Source organism: Ochotona princeps, chromosome 27 (genome assembly GCF_030435755.1).
Source record: "Ochotona princeps isolate mOchPri1 chromosome 27, mOchPri1.hap1, whole genome shotgun sequence".
Lineage (NCBI taxonomy): Eukaryota > Metazoa > Chordata > Mammalia > Lagomorpha > Ochotonidae > Ochotona > Ochotona princeps.
Genome location: NC_080858.1, coordinates 13,908,635 through 13,930,754, shown reverse-complemented (window position 1 = coordinate 13,930,754; position 22,120 = coordinate 13,908,635). Strand labels below are relative to the sequence as shown.

General features: G+C 38.4%; 1 protein-coding gene across 2 annotated transcripts in view; it reads left to right on the top strand.

Annotated features, from left to right (window-relative positions):
- Nucleotides 1–22,120, top strand: part of PIK3C2G (phosphatidylinositol-4-phosphate 3-kinase catalytic subunit type 2 gamma) — a 265,595-nt gene that overhangs the window by 61,692 nt on the left and 181,783 nt on the right. For both annotated transcript variants that reach the window (XM_058655883.1, XM_058655882.1), the window contains 3 exons: nt 1,176–1,307; nt 8,420–8,534; nt 18,249–18,376. In XM_058655883.1, coding sequence (XP_058511866.1) covers nt 1,176–1,307; nt 8,420–8,534; nt 18,249–18,376 — 375 coding nt within the window. The remainder of the gene's footprint in view (nt 1–1,175; nt 1,308–8,419; nt 8,535–18,248; nt 18,377–22,120) is intronic.

Genomic DNA, 22,120 nt, shown 5'->3' with positions numbered 1-22,120 from the left:
TCCCATTTCCCCGTAGCATTCTCAACATCCAGTAAACACAGTCCTGTATCTGACTCTCAAAATAGATTTCCATCTCTTTGTCTCCTAACACTCTTTTTGAGACTCCTTCCATAGAATCTGGTCATTTCAGTATAGCTGACATGACTCCAAAGGGAAAGGAAACCCCTTGCCTGCCTGCCTGCCCGCTATTCAGATTACAATCTCAACTTTTTCAGAAATCCCTTCTTTTCAGCACAGATTAGCAGTGTCTACCCCCTCCCATATCATACCACCTGTAAATGAGTTATAACATTTCGCAATCTAACATATTATATTGATGGTTTCAATACCCAAATTACAGTGTTTTCTCATCATTGACAATCCTAAATTTATCCTTAGCCCTTTGGGGGGGAGTTAAGGAGGTATTAGAGCAGTAACTACAGCCAAGGAAAAGAACTTGGTTCCCTTTGACCTTAACATATTCATAACTTGTATGTTCATTACATTTTCATTATTATCCCTCAAATTCCTGGGGCTTCATCATTACAAAGTGAAAAATATAAGGAGCATTCTGTTATGTTAACTTTGTCAAGTATCTTTATTTGCTTTATGGAAAAAAAAAAACTGATTTCTTTGCCTGACGTGGGGAGTTTCTAAGCAGTCTGAAAACCACATATTACTCTGTTTGCATCCTTGGAGATGTTGCCTGTTAACTCAGCGGCATCTCTGGCTTTAGCCACAGTGAACCAATCACTGTTATTCAGATACTCTAACGTTACAGTGGAAGACATTCTTGCCCGTGTGCCTTTCTCTGTCTGCAGTATTCTCTTCCAAATCCCCATCTCAGGAGGGCTGATTGTCCTGCCTCATTTAGGGTTACTTTTTACCTTCTCTGACTCCCCAAGACAATGCTAATCATTTTTCCCTCTTTGCTTTCAACAACTTGAGAGGAGATATGTAAATTTGGGTAACTGTTAAATGAACTTTATGTATCAAAACTATATGGAATATAATTTTCTTTAACAAATCACATCATGATGGGTTTATATTTGACAAGACGATACACACACATTTCAACAGGCTGTTTGGGTCCAAATAATTAAATGAATATGTGTGTCCTAACCATTATATTACAAGATTCCGTTTAGCACAACATTGAAATTACAAACATTGTACCGTTTTCCCTTTCATTTTAGGGTAAATTTTCCACTTGAAATTAAGTCACTTCCGAGGGAATCCATGCTCACTATAAAACTCTTCGGGATTGCCTGTGAGACCAAAAATTCGAATTTACTGGCCTGGACCTCTCTTCCATTGTTTCCAAAAGAGTGAGTGTGTCTTTTGTGATTAAAGCTCCCATTCCAACACTACCCTTTTGGAACTAAATATTGCGTGATATATAGCCAAATGGAGAATCAAGAAGATATTTTATTGCACGATTGAGGTAACTCTGTATAAATCATGGCTATTGAAAGCAGAACTGAAGAGCAGTGATGTAGAAATGGTTTTGGAATGAGGCCTTGTGCTCAGCTTGTCGGTGGGCCATTCATGATGAAAAGGTTTTGGCATGACCAATTGTAATTACTTTTCCCTCTCTGACCAGCCAATTTCTCTAGAATTGCTCATTCAGAATGATGGGGATTAATACTGTCATTTAGAAAGAATGGAAATCAAGGAATTCTAGCTAATGTAAAATCATGCAATGTAACAGGGTTAATGACATCTTTTACTGAGAAGAAATATGTAGTGATCTTAAGGTAGTATTTCTCAAAAAATACAATTTGTTCTCAGAACCGATAGCCATCCCAAAATTGATTTTAACCTGGGAACTATTAATAGTTGCATTATTTGATAAAGTCAATTAATGATTTTCTATAATATAAAGGGAAATATTTCAAAAACCTTCAAAATTAGAATATGTTGCTATATTAAAATTGCTATAAAATATATTCTGGATCCTAATTTTTTAAGTGTAATATTAAAATGTAAGGAAAGTTCTTTCTCTTATACCTCTTATAACTAGTCCATAATACAAATTATCATCAAATCAACTGCAACCAATTTTAAAATCATCTTTATCGGATTAACTTCTGTGTTTGTGTGTTTGCTCTGTTTTCTTTTTCACACTGCAGCATATTCATGTATATTCTCTGACAGTAACTGTATTTACTTTTGTAATGTCTGTCATTTAGTACAATGCCTCCTATAAATAAGCAATCACTAAAGGTTTATTTACTACATTGAATCGTAAGAAGAAAATCAATCCTTCTAGGAGATTTAGAAAGAAATAAGATTTCAAAAGTCCCAGTTTAGCCCGAAAATGCAATACCTACTGCTGGTAGCAGATATTTCAAAAATATGATTTGTGTGTTAAAAACTTTCATTATTTTCTCACTAGGAGCAGCTATATTCAGGTATCTTTTCTCAGGAGTAAGTTTCTTTAAATTTTCAACTGCAGTACCTGTAAAATCTGGTTTTTGTAGAATAACATTTCTAACTACTACTTGTTGAGAAAGTCCAATCCATTCAGTTCTCTCCTAATAGATTAGCAGTACTTTGAATCTTTCATTAATCGTTCAACTTGTAAGAGGTTAGGAATATTGTGTTTCCAACAAGGCTCTGTTCTACATGGTCACAGTAGTAGCATTACAACGTCAGTATTGTATTGTCATATATCACATTCGTTGATCAACATTTCTCAGATGAGTAATCATAGAACCTGGGCGTCTGAGTAAAGCCATCTACCTCTGCCCTAGGCGATGTGTTCCTAAGGCAAAGTGTCAAAATTGTGGGTGTTGAAACAGTAGAAAGCACAGCTCAAATTGTGGGTGTTGAAACAGTAGAAAGCACAACTCACATTAAGGAGTCCTACAATAACCATTTGTAAATATATTTTCAACAGACTGTTGTCAACAACTAAAAATCTACCTCTCTGTTGGGCTAATTACTTTAAAATACTCCAGTTCCTTATAAAATGTCACAAATTCTTCATGTTTGATATTGAAGAGTATGAGTTTGTTCACATTTTGCTTGTTGCTCCAAATTAGAGACTCTAATCCAGTTTATCCAATGTGTATAGTTTCAGTTCCTCAAATTGATGACCTAAGTTCAGTTGCTTTCCTAGAATGCCCCCTGCTCAAAAACTTTTGGTTTCAAAAGTTTCATATTTATAATTTATATTTATAAATTCTTATTTTTATAATTCATATTATAGTTTTAATTGCCACATAGTTATAAGAAGTTGCCATTAGCACTGGTGTAATTGTTTTCCAAATACACACAATCTAAAATGCAAGGATTAAAGGCTTGGGTTCAGTGTAGCAGGCTATCAGCTAAAGTCCTTGTTTTGCATGCACCAGGATCCCATATGGGTTCCGGGTCTAGTCCCGCTAGCCCTGCTTCCCATCCAGCTCCCTACTTGTGGCCCTGGGAAGGCAGTGGAGGACAGTCCAAGCCCTTGGGACCTTGCACCTTCTTGGGAGACCCAGAAGAGGCTCCTGGCTCCTGGCTTCGGATCAGCTCAGCTCTGGCTGTTGTGGCTGCTTGGAGAGTGAGTCAGTGGACAGAGGATCTTCCTGTCTGTCTCTTCTCTGTGTTTCTGACTTTGGAATAGAAGTAAAATCTTTTAGTTCTTTCTATTGCAAAGTCAGATAAGTATATATAGAGGAGGACAGACAGACAGGAAGATCTTCTGTCCGATAATTCACTCCCTAAGTGACCACAGTAACTGGAGCTGAGCCAATCCGAAGCCAGGAGCTCTTCTGGGTCTCCCATGTGGGTGCAGGGTCCCAAGGCTTTGGGCCATCCTCGACTGCTTTCTCTAGCCACAAACAAGGAGCTGGATGGGAAGCACGGCTGCTGGGATTAGAACCGGTGACCATGTGGGATCCCAGTGTGTTCAAGGCGAGGGTTTTAGCCGCTAGGCCACTACACTAGGGCCAAAACAAAATAAATGTTAAGAAAAAATTGAAAGGCTTTTTTTCTGTCAGTTTTTCAGAAGTGGGTTTCTGTAGAATCAACAGTGATTAAACTCATAATACAATCATAGCCATATTAGTAATGTAAAAATAGGCTGTCCAACCTTCTGACCTGAGCTGCAATTCTACTTAAAAAAAAAGTTCTCAAATTCAAAGGCAAAATTTTGTCCACGTGAGTTTCACAATGCTCTGTGTTTCAGACAAAACTTTCACTGCATCTGTATTCATAATGCTTCCACACTGTAGCAAAAAAGTATTCTCCTCTTCAACAATTTCCATGAGCTCTTGTCTCTATTTGAGTTCAGAACAAATAGCATGGTAGTTACTTAGCATTTCTAAATTGTGGTAAGCTTCTTCAATATGCGGATCCTCCATCCTTACTGCAAAGCAGAATTTGGGATGCAGAGAAACATAAAACCCAACTACCTTCTAAAAATTCTAAAGTAATCCATCTGTAGTCTGAACTGAGCAGTGCTAATTTCAAAGCTTCTGAGTGAAAACCTGGGAAACATGAGATTGTTTCGTGCGATTTCCGAAGAGCCCTAAATGAAATGTTAACCTCAAAACAGTTTGGTTCCTTAGGCAATGGTTGAGCCCCCACATAGTTCTTAATTATCAATGCACAAAGAAATTGTGAATGCTTGATTGTCCTTCCCACCTGTGCAAGAGTGACCTAGAGTTCATCTAGCCCAAATACATCTTTATAGATGAGGAATTCTATGACAAAGGAAAGTTAAAATACTTAATGTAGGTCACGAGGCTATTTTCAAAGCAGAAGAGCTGGAACACAAGTCTTACTTCTTCCCACAGGTGAAATTTTATGACATGAAACCCTTTATTTCTGTGGGCTACAGTTTAAGAGTCCCTCGTGGTCTGGCCGAATGTCAGCAGTGGAAGCATAGATTTCCATAGCCAAGTTTGATTACTGTTTTATTCAAGCACTTTTTATTTCTTGAACAATTGGTGTCCCAGAGGGAACAGATTAGCCCATCTGTTTCACCAATGGTTTATATAGCCCATAAATTTTTATAATATTTAAATTTAAAATGTCCTAAGGATATTCCCAAATGAGTGTTCTTAAGTTAGTGCACATGTTAGTGTAATGACAACTTATTCCAAAATTTCAAAGTATAAGCATGGATAGTTTGATTGTGTTACGTGAGAATTTGGTGGAAGTTTAAAGTACAGAGTAATGGGAGAAATGAGGCCAAAAGAATTGTCACTTCCCCATTACCTTTCTGAATTCTGCCTTCAACCACCACAAGAACCCACAAGCTTTATGAAAGCTCTTGAGAAAACTTTTTTGGGCCTCAGAAACTCAAAGAAACTGTCATTTAAGGCTGATTAAGGAAGACAGGCACTGGATATCCTGAAACAAAAAAGTATAGTGTTATCTCCACTATATGAAGCTATTGTCTTTTTATTCTTCCTTCATGATGCTTTATATATGCTTAATATTTACTGATTTCATTCATCTTTTCAAATGGAACTTGCTAGTGATTTCCCACATCCATGTTATAAATGTCTGCTTTCATCTTTTGATTCCACCAACAGTCTTTTCATGTTACAGATGAAATATTTTAAATCTGTATATTGAAATCTGTATATAATATAACTTATGACATTATGTTTATTTCAAATATGTCCATATTTGAAATGCAAAATGGCAGGTATCGTCTGTCTGCTGGTTCATCCCCTCAAATATTCCCACAAATGAAGCTGGACTAGAACCCCAACTAGATCTCCCACATGGGTGGCAGGGATCCAAGAACTTGAACTCCCACCAGTTGCCGCCATAATATGCATCAGCAGAAAACTTGATCTCAAGAAGAATGGGGACTTAGTTCCAGGCACCCCTATACTGGGTGCCAGCTTCCCAAATGGCATCAAAATGGATATACATTTTAATCCGTCTAAGCATCTTCTTCATTTACTAGTAACAGAAGTCTACAAAAATGTATTTCAGCTATTCTTCAACTGTCTGAAGATGTTGAGTGTCAAGAGGTGTGTTACACCCAGTTAAACTGCTACATCAGAGTGCCTGAGTCAAGTCCAGGCTACCATCTACTTTCAATTTGGTGCCCTGCTACGTACCCTGGAGGTAGCAGGTGATGGCTCAGTCTCTGCCACCCATATGGGAGATAAAAATGAGTTCTTGACCCTGGCCCAACTGCACCTATTGTGGAAATTTGGGTACTGACCCCATGGATTTCTCTGATCTCACTCCCTCCCTGTCTACTTTTCCACTTCACCCACTCTTCCCTTCTCCCCTTCTCTCTTTGTGTGTTTATAGGCATCATTCCACTTTGAAATAACTAGAATGATTTTTGAAAGTTCAAGTAGAGTCATTGTTAAAAAATTTTGATAAGGTAATATCAAAACAATCCTCAGAATAGTGCAAAACGTTAATTTTGTTTCCCCATTGAGAGATCCTACAGTATACATTGTTTCACCTGGAGCTGAGAGCTAGAAGCGCATTCTCTGTATGTCTTGTTTCCCGGTATCTCCCTGTACCTTTATCACACCTGTACCAAGTGCTCTGACTGTTCTGCATCCTGTGCCCTGATTAATGCCATAATCATTGTAGCTCCAGACCTGATCACAGACAATCACAAAAACTGATCCTGTAATCCCGTTAACCACACTACTGCATCTCCTTTCTCGCTGCTGTGGGTGCAGTATCTGCCCTTAAGTCTGTGGGATCATGAAGATCAGAATCCTCCGAGTTTCCTATAGATGTACTCTTTCTCCCCTCACGTCCTTCCTGATACCTAAAGCTTTGCTCAAGCAAATGGAGTGTTTGTGCGGGGGGCATTCTGAGTGATTTAAGTACTCTGGAAGAAGCGTAAAATTACATCAATAATTGGGCTCGGCGGCGTGGCCTAGTGGCTAAGGTCTTCGCCTTGATCCCATATGGCCGCTGGTTCTAATCCCGGCAGCTCCACTTCCTCTCTATCTCTCCTCCTCTCAGTATATCTGACTTTGTAATAAAAATAAAATAAATCTTAAAAAAAATTACATCAATAATTAATCAATGATCTTTAAGCTACCTTTGGCTTACTGATACTGACTCCCTAGTGTTCTGCCAAAACCAAAATCCTTCAGGTGAGGGAAAAGTGATAGATTTTTCAAGTCCAGGATTGTATCCTCCTTGGAGAATATCATTCAATCATGAAAATATGTGCCCAATAATGTGTCAATTCTATCCCCTAGGGCACATACCGTGCAGCCTTGTGAGTTCTTGTCCTCCTGTTTTCATTTTTGTCTTTGTTTTTTTTTTTTTTTTTTTGTCCTCCTGTTTTTGATAGGTTCTTTACATGATAGGTAGGAATGATGTTTGTAAAAAGACACCCTGTTTTATAAATCCCCATCGACATTAACTTTGTTGGCTTTCAGTTATATCCATTAGGTTAGTATGGTAAAACATAACACAATTTTCATTGATGATTGGGGCATTTTGCCATAATTCAAAGCCTTGTACCACATAAGGGACAGTGGATTTGTATGTTATTCAAACTCTCCAAACCCTTTGAGGATTCTGTTTCAAATCTTTGCTGTATGCACATTCTTTTTGATAATTTACAACTGATTTTTAAAGCATTCTGAACATGAATAATCTGTTTCCTCTTAAAAATCTCACAACTGGGCCCGGTGCTGTGGCCTAGCGGCTAGAGTCCTCACCTTGAATGCACCGGGATCCCATATGGGCGCCAATTCTAATCCCGGCAGCTCCACTTCCCATCCAGCTCCCTGCTTGTGGCCTGGGAAAGCAGTTGAGGACGGCCCAAACCCTTGGGTTCCTGCACCCATGTGGGAGACCTGGAAGAGGTTCCAGGTTCCTGGCTTTGGATCGGCGCAGCACCGGCCCGTTGCGGCTCACTTGGGGAGTGAATCATCGGATGGAAGATCTTCCTCTCTGTCTCTCCTCCTCTCTATATATCCGCCTTTCCAATAAAAATAATAAATCTTTAAAAAAAATCTCACAACTGTAGATTTGCAGATCATATGGCATAATTGTATCTTTTTGTGCATTTATAATACCCATCTGAAAATACCCAGGGAATTTACTCAATTTGTGAGGCAAAAACACATAGTGAGTTAACAGGTATATAAATTTACAATAACCATAGCTCCACGAATGTAAATCTGAGCTCCTTAGTCTTACCTTGAATTAATCATTGTTGGTAATTAAGTATAAATGCTACCTGTTAGATACTGTGAAGTCAATTTTTTATGTAAAAAATAAACCTATCTTCAAAAGTAGCCACGTAAGTGGTGTATTAGAAATGAACTACCAATCAATGCCTGTTCTTGTAGAAATACCGTATTTCTCTTACAGCTACTGAACGAAGCCAGCTAAACAGTTCATTAGATTTACATTTTCCAGAAGGAAACATTTGTAGGTAATTATAGTTTCGTGCGTTTCATGTCTCCACTATAACTGTGTGTGTTGTCTTTTGCAGAAAATCCATTCTTGGGTCTATGTTATTCAGCCTGACCCTGCAGAACGAGCCTCCTGTGGAAATGATAGCTCCAGGAGTGTGGGACGCGAGTCAGCCAGCCCCACTGACCCTGCAGGTGAGTGTCAGGCTATGAGATGAAAGCACACATAGCAAGTGTTTGCTGACAAATAGCTGGTGGCCAATTACGGAAACAATTTCTTCCTGGATCACACATTTTAATGTTCTTCTCTTCCCCTGTCTACCTGGGATTTGTGAAACCTCTCCTGCTTTTCCTTTACACTCAGTACTCTACAAGCACCTTTCTCCAAGCTTACATAATAGTAATTTCAAGTGATTATGCCTCAAATAATACCATGAGAGAGCATGATGGAGTGTTACCATTAGTATTCTCATTATGTGACATGTGGTTTTTTTTTTTTTAGTTACAATATCAAAAATCCAAAACACACGTGATTGACTTGATAGTTTACCCACACCTGCTTCTGCATTGTGCTAGGTTACTAATGATTCCTTTACTTGTGTGATTCCTAAGTAAGTACCTATTCCAAGAGTAGTGGAGGAGAAACCATAAGCAAAATCCAACTCTTATCACTGTTTTTACCTACTTAAATCCTTTTTTTTCCTCTGTGACTTACATTCATGAAGGAATTAATGACTCCAGACTTTGGTCCATGACATAAACAATTGATTTGTTCTCAATGGTAATTGATCATATTGATGAGATATAAAGTATCAATCCTCTCCTATATAACCTGCAAGGAATAATAACTTTTAGTCTCTACTGGAGGAATTAAGGATTCCCAAGGGCATAGAGGAGTGACAGAAATGTGGCTGTCCTTTCCGAACTGTACTTATGGAATGCATAAAATTTATCTTTTGGTGAACAACAACAACACCACAAACAGCAAGCAAAAATTAAATTGATAACCGCTTTCTGGGCAGAGTGCCATCTGGAAATCTCTCCTCTCTGCAATACAGGCCACCTGGACCAAACCATCAGTTCTTGAGTCTTTCCTGTGCATGCTATGATGTTTGCTAGCACATGCTTGGTTTCCACCACTGGCTGTCAGAAGCACCTCCAGGCTCTGAAAACCCAAACTGTCTCTGGATATTATCCAATGTCCTTCAAGGATAAAAATTGTCCTCAACCGAGGATCATTCCTCTGGAGGGAGTTATTCAAGTCTCCAGGCACTTAAGCACAAGTTTGGGGTGTTGGAAGAGGAAAAGAGGTATGATGTAGAAAGATTGACCAAATAAAATGAGAAACAAATGCTAGTGAAAATGTAGCTTCACCTTCTCAGAGAGGAAGACCCTACGAAGTAGGGTCTTTTGTAAAGGCCGCTTTTTAAAAAATACTTTGAAATTCAGACTTAGAGAGGGTTTGGGATGAGAGGGAAAGAGGAAGAGCAAAAAAGCTTTGATCTTCTGGTTCATGACTTAAGTGACTGCCCACAACCAGAGCTGAGCTGGGCTGTTCTAAAGCTGGAAGCCAGGAGCTTTTCCTGAGCCTTCTATAGAAGTGTAGGGGACCAGGGACTTCAGACATTTTCTGCTCTTCTCCCAGGCCATTAGCAGGAAGCTGGATGGAAAGCAGAGCAGTCTGGACATGAACTGGTACCCATAAAGGATGCTGATACTGCAGACAAAAGATTAGCCTGTTACGCTAGCATACCAACCCCCCAAATTATCCACTTTTATTCAGCCTAATGATAAGGAAGAAGGAATATTCAGATTACATCTTGGCACAATATCATGGACACTCAACACATGAAGTCTTAGAGTAACAGGTGACCTGTCATAATAGGACAGAAAGAATCATTTCTGTTGCAGAAGAGGCCAGATGATCATGGTATGGTATGGCATCTTTTAAAAAATAAAGATGCCAGACACGGCACATTTCATTAGCTTACTCTACTAATAATAAAAGATAGCAGAATGCTGGTAGCTCAGTTTAATCACATCAAGTGCTCATCCATATCACATGTAATTGTTCTGTACCAAACATTATAATAAACATTTGCAAGATTGAGGGATTATGCAATGCCTTGCCAGGGAATTTTAAAAGTACCTAGTCTAACTAGAGAGACATATTTTCACAACTCACTGTGATTCTGTCTGGCAAAGACTGTAGCCCTTACATGACACTAACAATAAGAACAGCAAAGAACATTCTGAGTGAAAGCCATGAAACACATGACATCTGAGGGCTAGGCCCTAGGAGACCAGATGTTTCAATGCCCTTTGTACTGTGAGAGCATTTTTACCAACTAGTTTGAGAAGATGATCCAGCCATCTAAGAATGCAAAAATTCAGAAAGGAGCTGGCAGTATTCATGATGAAACAAGTTGGCTAAAAATAAAGAACACATTAGAAAAGGTGGAAGGTCTTCAGTGTGCTAGACTGCAGGCCAGACTTGGACTTGCTGTGCAGTCATCTAATCCAGTTTGGGAAATGTTTCAGGAACAGCCCTGGAAATCAAGGAGTTTAAATATGTGAAACTGACAGAAATCTAGGTGATCTCAGTGGAAGCTCAAAGAACTGAGACTAAGAAAAAAAAATGAAAAGTTAGATTTCAGCAATAACTTTTTTTAAAAAAAAAAAAAAGCAGAGCTATAAGGAAGAAACAAAACAAAAATTTGAATTCCTGAGTCAATGTTAATTTTACTTTCCCAAAAGTATGCAGAAAATCGATGGTCTTCAACAGAGAAATTGGATGGATTCCATTTGGTATTCATTGAATTTTCTGTGAAGCAGGATTGTGTGTTCAAGTGTAGATATCAGCTGTCTTTCTGTAAATGAATTTTAGTCTAACTGTTGCATGTCAAATCCTGACCGCCTCAGCTAAGTCAGTGCTTTTTGGCCACTGCTAGAGCTTTGGAAATGATGATCCTTGAGGTAAGGACATAGAGCCGGGATACGTGGTGAATGTAGGAAAAGCAGGCTAAACTAGAAGATGGGACCCTCCCTCTCCAGACAGGAACACAGAGTTCCCCTAGGAACTGAGTTAAGTGTTTTATTCTGAACTTTGGGTCTGATAGAGATTCAGCAAAAAGGAAGGCATGTTTCAAACACTCCGCAGGTACACAGATTGCAAAGGTAAATCTGGATCCATAATAGAATCTTGTGAGAAAAGGAGCAGGGCATGTAAATATTTTCCCAGTAACATGGGAGTTCAATTATCTGGTTTTAAGCAGTCATTGAAAATGATACACAAGGACCTTCTCTGTGTATTACTGGTGACTAGCCAAAATAAGAAAAAGGTGATAACATTGAAAGCTTTAATTATATAACTAAATTTAGAATTATTTTTCAGCTAAAGATGATTAGGCAATGAGGGAAAGCAAGAAAGCTCTACAACCTGTTATTTTGTTGAGTCAGTACAGGTCTTGGAAGAAAGTCAAGCCAAGAGTTAGGGAGTCTAGATTAGACTCTGCTCTTTAAGAGTAAATGTTATTACTTGGAACAAATCTCCTAATATTCTGTTTCCACCTCTGTACCCTGGAAGTGTCAGATGGTATCTGACTGTTGTCTGTTTTCATTTTTGCTTTTGTTTTCCTTGCAGGGATGCCCACCAGCATAATGTAGACACCCTAGGATAAACAAGAGATGATAGGTCACAGTATGGATCCTGTCAATCACTTCCCCAGTTCCTGTACAAAGTGAAAGAGACCTACCTTTAGAGAAGTAGGCAGGTGCATAGGCCATTGCTTGCGTTCCTCAGGCTGAGTCTCCCTCACCTGCCTCCCTCTTTGCTTTCTACTATAAATACATGTAGATTCAGTGGGTCACTTATCAGCTGGGATAGGTGTGGTCATGTACAAGTTTATGTCCTGGTTCTGTTCCATTTTCTCAATTTAATAATTTCTTTGTTCATGCCTAACTTCACTGTCCTCTGCTTGTTCCCATCATGTTTAACCTTATCAGGCGATGAACCAACTTGCAGGTGTCAAGTCCAGTATGGCTTGCAGTCCATGTCATACTGACCCTCAATGCAACTTGACCCCTACTGAACCATCTCCTCTTCTGGCTTCAGTATTACTTCCCTGCTGTGCTTTGCCCCACATCCCCTGTTCAGTTCCTCTGTCTCCTACCCACAGACCCCTTCTGCCCTCAACAAGTCCAATCGTCCAGGCTAAGGCTTACTGCTATTCTTAGGTCACATGCTATCCTGGGTGTTATGCACAAAAAAATTGTATCAAGCTGTAATTCACATACTTACAATTCTCCCATGGGTCTGGCATTGTAGTATAGCAGGATGGGTGTCCATGTTCAAAGCTGCCACCACACATGAGTGCTAGTTCAAGTCCATGATGCCCCATTCCCAATCTGACTGCCTTCTGGTGCGTCTTGGAAAGCAGCCACAGATGACCCACTTTTTTTGGATTCATACCACTCATCTGGGAGACTTGCATGTAGCTCCAGGCTTTGGGTTTGCCCAGCCCTGGCCATTGCGGCCAGATATAGGAGTTAATAAGGTGAAAGACATCTGTGTGTCTGTGTGTACTTCTCCCTGTATCTCTGTAGTTCTCCCTTTCAAATAAGCAAATACATCTTTTTAAGAAGAAAAAAAATGGAACTCATTTGGCTTTTTTTTTGCATTTTCCCAATGATATCCAATTATCAACTTGATCAGCATTTTTTAAAAGATGTGTTTATTTTTCATGGAAAGGCAGATTTACAGAAAGAAGGAGAGACAGAGAAAGATTTTTGTCCACTAGTTACTCTCCAAGTGGCCATAATGGCCAGAGTTGAGCTGATCTGAAGCCAGGAGACTCTTGTCTCCCATACAGGTTCAGGGTTCCAAGGCTCTGGGCCATCCTCCACTGCTTTCCCAGGCCACAAGCAGGGCATGGGATGGGAAGTGGAGCAGCGCCCGTATGGGATCCTGGCATTTGTAAGGCAAAGGCTTAGCCACTGGATCATTGTGCTGGGCCCAACTCTGTCAGCATTTTATCACTTCAGAAAATGAATACCATATGTGCCAGTATCTCTTTACCAAGCCCCACCCCATCCCCAACTCTAAACACCACTGAACTCTCTGAGCTTTCCTATTCAGTTTATGTAAGTGGAATCATGATGTACTCTTTAGTGATGTCTTCTTCCACTTAGCATCATCTTTCCAGAGTTAATCTATATGTTAGAATGAATTAATATTCATTCCTTTCAGTGGATGGATTTTGCATATCTTTCAGACATGCTGGATTGCATGGACCTGTTCATCCGCCACTGTGCATTTTGGTTGTTTCCACCTTGTAGCTAGCTGTTTAGAATCTCTTTGCTCTGAACCTTTGTACTCACATTTTCAGGATCCATGTTTTCATTTCTCTGTGTAAGTATCCAGCAGTGAAATTACTTGGCTTCAATCATTTCTTAGAGTTTCTTGACAATGCCTCTGCAGGTTCACTCCTGATTCTGCATCTCTAGCTTCCAATCCTTCTCACTACAGATTTCAGGCAAATGTGCAGATAGTAATATGGTTCCCAGAACTCCCATCCTGATATTTCTGTTAACAGCTTCAAATGCAACAGAGCCCCAAATGAACACACCTTTCTTGCCAAAATTATTTTATTCACTTAATCATCTCTTTATGCTCATATATTCCTGACTGCCTCCCCTTGCCTCTTTATTTATCCATATCTGATCCTTCATATATCCTGCCAATTTATCTCCCACATTTTTATTTTTTAATTTTTCATAATACAGTTCCATAGGCTCAAGCATTTCACCTTCCACCCTCCCTTCTCCCAATGCATTGCCCCTTATTACAATAATATAGTCCTTCAGCAACAGTCACAAGTGCGTCATTCTAAGTGTATCATGATATTGTAAGTATAGATAGTGGTTGAACATCCTGCATCCTATTGTCAAAATATGGTTAACAATTTCATTGGGAGTCCATCTTTGATTTGGAAGTGAAGATGCATGCTGCAATGTGTCTCCTGTATTTCTAAATCTACCTTCTGAATCCCTCATTTCATCTGTCCTAGTTCAACCACTCCCTTGTACAGTAAAGCAGTTCAGGCGCTTTGTTGTCTTCACATGGTCATTCTTTAAAGTCTACATAGTCACAAGTATAATTCTTCTAAAAGTAAAATGTCAAAGAGCCATTTCCCTAATGATACATGTCAGTAACTCAGTTTCACCCAGAGAATTAAGGTCAAACACTGTTTTATGGTCATTCTTCCATTGTTTCCTTTGCCAGTTCATTTGATACTTCAAGCTTCAGTAAATTTCAAAATGTAGTTTGACATGCATTATTATTTTATGTGCATTTATAAATATTGTATCCCATCTTCAGTATCTCTGCTACCTCTCTCTACCATTTCCTTCCCATGCATCTTCTATAATTGGCATTCATCTCTGCAGTGCTTGGGTTCTTGACTATGAATCTCTTTGGCACCACTGCTATCTTTTACCACATAAGTGTGTTCCCATAATATCCAAGAACACTTTGATCAATACATTGATCTGGTGTTTTTAAAAATAAGATTAATGCATTTTTCATTGGAAAATCAGATATACAGAGAGAAGGAGAGACAGAAAGATCTTCCATCCATTGATCAACTCCTCAAGTGGCTGCAACAGCTGGAGCTGAGCCAGTCCATAGCCAGGAGCTTCTTCTGGGGGTCTCATGTGGATGCATGGTCCAAGGTTTTGGGCTCTCCTCCACTGCTTTCCCAGGCCACAATCAAGGAGTTGGATGGGAAGTGGGGTAGCCAAGACATGAACCAGAGTCCATTTGACATTCTGGAGGAGGCAAGATGAGGACTTCAATCACTAGGCCATCATGCTAGGCCTTTTGTGGTATTTTTTGAATCTTTTATTTATTTCTGTTTTATTCAACAGAGACTGCCCATCTGCAGTAACAACTGGAGAACAGCAGGTCAAAATCAGGAATTTGGAAATCAATTCGGGTCTCCTATAGGAGTGGCAGGGACCTAATTATTTGAATTGCCTGCTGTATCCCTGAATACACATTAGCTGGAAGGTGGATCGGAATGGAATACCTTGACTTTTGTAGCCATGTTGCTATGGGATACCAGCCTCCTAAGTGATGATTTAACTGCTATATCAAACACCTTCCCTATCACCCTATATTTCTTTCCCATTAAATAATCTCTAATGACGTCAAGAGTGTTTTATTCCCAGTGACTATCACAGAATGTGGAATATGTTATTTGTTAAATGAAGAATACATACACATATTTCCAATCACTACACTAGCCCAACCTACAGAATATTTCCATAATTAGCACTTTGATTCATGTATCTGAACTTTACTACCAGAATGCTCTTCCTTCTGCTATCTCAGTGAACTGGCTCCTTAAGCCATGGGACTTGTCAGTGTCTTACCTTATCCAGCTTTTGTCATGTGCTTATCCCCCATTGTTTGCAGTTTAAGACAGAGGCAACATTGTATTAATACCGGGTTCTTAGAACATGTTTCGGGTTGTAACAGACTTACTTCCTCACTCTAACACCACCAGGTGGACACCTCTTTAGTGATTATTCGTTCAGACTGACCAGAAGTATCACAGTTAGCCAGAATCCTTCCTTCCTATGAATTGTCACAAAATACATGTTTTAGCATTCTTATAATTTGAATATGAAAATTCTATCCACAGTACAGGTGGAAGTTATTATAACAGACTGAAACAATCAAGAGGAACCAAGCCAGCCGTTGTGGGGGTTGTCGTGGGGCATGGACCTTAGGGATATTCACAACCATCCTCACAAGAAGTCCCAAATCCTGAAGCCATACTTGGAGCCATGGTGGTCAAGTATAAAGCAGAAAGGATGAGAAGAAATGAAGCCAGATGGATAGACATAATACAAATCAATATTCAAATGTTTAAATATGTGTGAATTAGAAAGGAAGATGATTAGGTATTAATATTTTATGGTACACTAAGAAAGACCCCACCATTTTGTTGCTGTTATTCTTGAATACTCAAGGGTTGAAGTAGATAATGTACAAATAGATCTGACCAGATATGCACATTAGATGGCTGAACACTTTTTCAGAAAATTTGAGTTTCCCAGCCACAGCTGTAGGATGAGGAATGGAGTTACACGTTTGCCAAGTTCACTGGCGTCAAGCATATCTTTGGGGAGGAGGAGAGCATTAATTGTTGCCAATTTAGTTGTTAAGATGTATACATCGTTTTCTAAATTGGGCTTCAGGCTCTCTGATTCTGATGAATGCTGCTATAATTTCCATGATACAAGTATTCCAGAATAAGTAGATGGATTTAGGCTTTTAAAAACCACAACAAAAGGTAACCAGGGGAAATTGCAGTGCCTTTTGTGAGTGGCTCAAAAACCAGCAATCTGTCAGTTTCATAACTCAAACAAAACCTAAAATTTGACAAAGGAGCTTACTCTTGTATCGGATATAAAAATAATTTCCTAAATGCAATGTCAGGATTTATTACAAACTTTGGAAAAGAATATTTTTGAATTATTTTTTATCATCCATTATACTAATTTCCCCATCCTCTTAGGATCAATATCAAGTGTTACTAATTCATTAAATGCTATTCTATTTTTATTTGAAGCATTTAAAAAAACACTGGGATACATAATGTGTGAGCTGCTAGTACTGTACAGGCTTCCATGAAGGCACCAAGTTAACCTTTTGAGATTAGTCCTTGTCAAGAGGAAAAATTACTGCAATATTATTTTGCCTTAGGGTATCACATTTTTTTCCTTTATCTTGTGGAAGTAACAATTGACATCACAAAGTTATATCAAAATTAAGTGTTGTGATGAATTTCAGGGGCTATGGGAAGAAATTAAGGGTTTAAAAAAAGTAGTATAAACTGCATTTAAATCTGTAACTCATAGTCTATAATCTTACTCAATTTTCTTGATGATTGAAATCTAACCATTTAGCAGAAACAACTAAATTATGTATACTTTTCTAATTTTTTTTAAAGATTTATTTTATTTTTGTTACAAAGTCAGATATACTGAAAGGAGGAGAGATAGAGAGGAAGTGGAGCTGCCAGGATTAGAACCAGCGGCCATATGGGATCAAGGCGAGGACCTTAGCCACCAGGCCACACTGCCGAGCCCCATACTTTTCTAATTTTAAAATGAAAGATAAACCATGTGCTATAACCTTAAGAAAATAGGAAAAGCGCTAAAATTTCCAGCTCATGTGCATAGTTTGAAACTATCTTTTATTGGTTGACTATTAGTTTGTTTCCCGGCATCATATTATCATTGAATTTTCACATAATCAAAAGCACATTAACAACAGTTACAAAGAGCATGATTCTAGTTGTCTGAAAATCTCAATTACATAATCAAAGCAAAATACTCCACTTGAGTATAGGAAATGTATTTCCAGAACAGAATATTTCTTCCAGAGAAAGGCTTACTCTCATATCCACAAAACGGTTTCAAAACTTAACAGATTTCACAATGTAGAGCTCAACATAGTGTTACTTTTTATCTTCCAAGTTGTGACATGAAAAAAAAAATCATCACAACACCTTCATCAATTCCATCATGGATTTTTAACACTGTAACATGAAAAGATATTATCATAGTTAAAAAATATAGCAGGTCTAGCTTTATGCAGAGTGTATGTTGTTACACAGAGACATGTAAAGTTCATATGTTGTTACAAAGTTCATATGTTGTAGAAATCATTGGCCAGATAATACGCATATTTAAACACTAAGTCCATGTTCTGATGATTCACCTTAAGGAATTATGTTAAAGCAACAGCACACAAAAAGTTGTCTTTTACCTCCTATAAATCTAAAATAGAGTGCATTAAGTCGGTACCTTTAATGCCAAATCATTCCTTCATTTCAGATTGATTTCCCAGCGTCTGGATGGGAGTACATGGAAGCCAGGACTGAAGAGCATGGGACTCCTCCAGAACCACCCAGAGAGTGTTTGAAACACATCGCCAGGCTTTCCCAGAAGCAGTCGCCCATACTGTAAGTGACTCAGATCCTGGGGATGACATTGGCCTGTTGTCCATGACCTCATTGGTAACACCTAAAACTCTCCTGCCTTCAGGGGGGTGAACATTCCTTCCCACAAAACTTCTGATTTCAAAAGGCCACACCTGCTGAATGATCAGTTAGTGTCTAAGGAATTTCTCATGCTTGTAAAGATGTTTCATGTGATGATTTTAAACTTCAAAGGGATGGAAATAATGCAATTCAAAATAATAAGCAGAATATGATTAGATCCACACCAACACAAAGCTGTGGCAACCATTGCTCTCCTACCCTTTAGGTGGGGTTGGAAGCTGTTCCGATAATCAAGAAAAAAGTGAAATTCAATTTTCATGGAAGACTAATGAAAGAAAAAAAATCATACTTTAATAGTGTTAAATAGTGGAATACTTAGATTTTTGTCAAACAGTATTTCTCTAAATAAAATCCCCAGAGGAATCAGTGACATTTTTGCTTGCTGCTTGACAATACGTAAATCAGATTTACTCACTAATAATATTCCAAAACTAAGAAAGTAATATTTTATGAAAAACTATACATTTCATAAATTTACACACATACACTATGTTAAGCTGTGTAACATGACAAAGCATCTCATTCCAAGAATAAAAGATCATTTAGATATTTTGTTCAGGAGTTATATGGTTGAAAGAATCTCTTTGATCCCTTGGACAACAAGTTCAAGAATAGATTGGAAAGGAAATAATAGAAGTAAATGATCTACCAAGTAAGTTAATACTTTAGACAAAGATCAGAATGGCTAGAATTAAGGTGATGGCTCAGACATTGGTGAAAGTGGCGAGGACTGGGATATGCATTTTAGAACTTGAGGAGACATGAGTTAATAAGATGGAATTGTAAAGTAATTCAGTTGAGAAGCAAAGGAATCGAGATTAAGTCACTAGGGGAAAACAAAGTTTTAAACTGATCAGCAAGACCTTGGCTGAGACTCACATTAGGACACTAAGTGTGAGCGAGAGCTTTGTTTCATATGAACCTGTTCTGTCCTGATGTCAGATTTTAACTGATTCTGCTGTTTGCCTCCTTGTCAAGCCAGCACCATCAGTGCTCATTGAATTTAACAATGTTAGACCCTGTCTCATCTCAAAGGGTTTTTGTCGCTGTTTTCTGTTTGTGTTTTAATCTGCTGTTCCCTCTGCCTGGAATTGGCTTTCCTGGTTCTTATCATGAAGAACATTTCATTCTTGAGATTTTTAATGAAACGTCAGCCCCCCAGAAAGGCCTTGTTTAAACATCAGTTCTCTCATCACCTTGTCATATTTTCTGTCTATTCATTCTTTGGTTTGTCTTTTTGTCTGCCTTTTAAATAAAGTATAGAGTTTAATTTTAAATAATATTCATAAACACTTGTAAGAACTAAAGTGTTCCTATGTAATATCTGGTGTGAGAATTGGCCATGAGGCTTGAAGTTGGCGGAATCTCATAGTCCTCTTGACACAATGCGTTATCATACTGGATTACTGTCACCTTAACCGAGTGAGGTGTCCTTTCCCACTTCCTACTAAAAAAAAAAAAAAAAAAACCAGAAAACTTCCCTGTAACAAATATTTCACAGTTAATAGGCTTGCTGATTGGTAATGAGGGCTTTTTAGCTATTAAAATGATGTAGTCCTTTGAAATCTTAAATATATTCACACCAAAAAAGAGTCCTGCAAGTAATCATAAATATTAGATTTGTGTTTTAAATGAACCCTAGTGAAGTTTGCTAGTCTTTCTCTTCAGTTTCTATTTAATTAGACACATTTATGAAATAGCTTCTCTGTTCCACCCACTCAGGCACAGTGTTTACTGTTCAATGCAGTGCAGTTTTATTCTAGTTGGTACAAGCAGACAGAGAACTGTCCTCAGTGTTATAAAACTGTTAGTCTCAAATTAATCTCAGCTTCCAAATACCACATTTTGTCATGTTTTTGGTATTGTTTTCTTTCAAATTAACTGAATGTAATCAGATTCAGGAAGCTCACATCCAATGGTGTTTGCTTAATTTCACATGAAATATATAAAATCGAAAACCTTCATGACAATCAAGAGTGGCTCCAAAAAGGGGGAACATCCCAGAATGAAAGAAATTACTTCTTTTGAAAGAAATGAATGCTTCCTCTTCTACCATGAAGACCTAGTACCTGGCTACTTACCCTCACTTAGAGAATAATGACACAAGAAAAATATGTATGTACCAGCTGCTTTTAGGATGGGACAGATGGAGTTTGAACTAAGCTTTCATGATAAAAGTGGCTTTCAGCCAAGATACTGTGTGCCATGACTCCTGGGGATGGAACCAAAAAGGGTAGATGATCTTGCTTAGAAGATGTGAAATGAAAAAGGTACAGATTAGAGTCCAATAAGGCTAGGGAAGCATGAATTTTCAGAGAATAACTTCTAGAAGCAGGATTATAAACACGATGACATCCATTAAATTTGGGTTGGAGTACCCTTTTGTGTTCAGTTGATCAAAACAACTTGGCAGCAATTTGACTACATGGTAAAACTTGATTCTTTTGTCACTCAAGATTGCAGAGGACTCTCAACAAAGGGGAGTTCTAAAAAAATACTGAAAAAAATAATACATAACGTTATGTGAAAAATTAGAATATTTAGGAAGAATCAAGAAAGCAAAAGTTAATAAAAATAGATAGCCAACAAGATTTAAAGTAGCAGAAAATCTTTTCTGTACATCCATTATAAAGATGTTGAAGGATGTCTTATTCATACACACACTGTGAAACAAGGGCGATCACTCAAGTTTTTAGTCCTTGCCATCAACATTGGAAACTCAAATGAACTTTCTGGCTGCAGTCTAACCCAGTCTTGGCTGTTGCTGATATTCAGAGAGTGAACCAGCAAATGGAAAATCTCCCTCACTCCACCTGACCCTGCTTCCACATCACTTTTCCTCTCTCTCCTCTGCCTTTCAAAAAAGTAAAAATAGATGTCAATGAACAAAGGATAGAATTGGAAATTCAAGAATTGAGATAGTTCTGGTTTTTGTTTTGCTTTTTTTTTTTTTTTTTTGATAATCACTTACTGGGCTTTAGATTGCATAATGTGGTGGGGTGGGGGTGATGGAGGAAGAATAGTGTGATTGAAGACAAGACAATAGAAATGATCCATGCTGAGGAATGCAAGATAGTCCCTGAAAATTCCTTGAGAACTGCGGGACAGTATTGTGCAGTATAATATTTGTGTATTAAACTCCCCAAAATGTAACAGCTTAAATATTCACTAAAAGAAGAATGGGTAAGCAAATTGTAGGATATTCATGCAAAAATAATAAGGCTCATTAATTAAAAGGAATGAATACACGCTTCAAATCCATTATGTTCAGTAAAAAGAGAAAAAGAACATATGCATATGTGTATTTGGAAGGGAGAATGGTGTGGGGTTGGAATACAGACTGATCTTCCATCTACTGGTTTACACCCCAAATGGCCACAAATGTTGGGGGCTGTGCCAAGATGAAGGCAGGAGTAGAGAACTCAACCCCCACTCCCATCCCAGTCTCTCATAGGAACTCAAGTACTTGAGCCAGTATCTGTGTTTCCCAAGTGCATTGACTGTTAACTGGACTCCATGCAGCTTGGAATTGGCACTCCTATATGGTACATGAGCATCCAAAACACTGCGTAACCCACTGAGCAAGGCAGCCTGCCCCTCTGATTCCATTTACACAGAAAGTTGTAGAAATCACTCTAATATGAA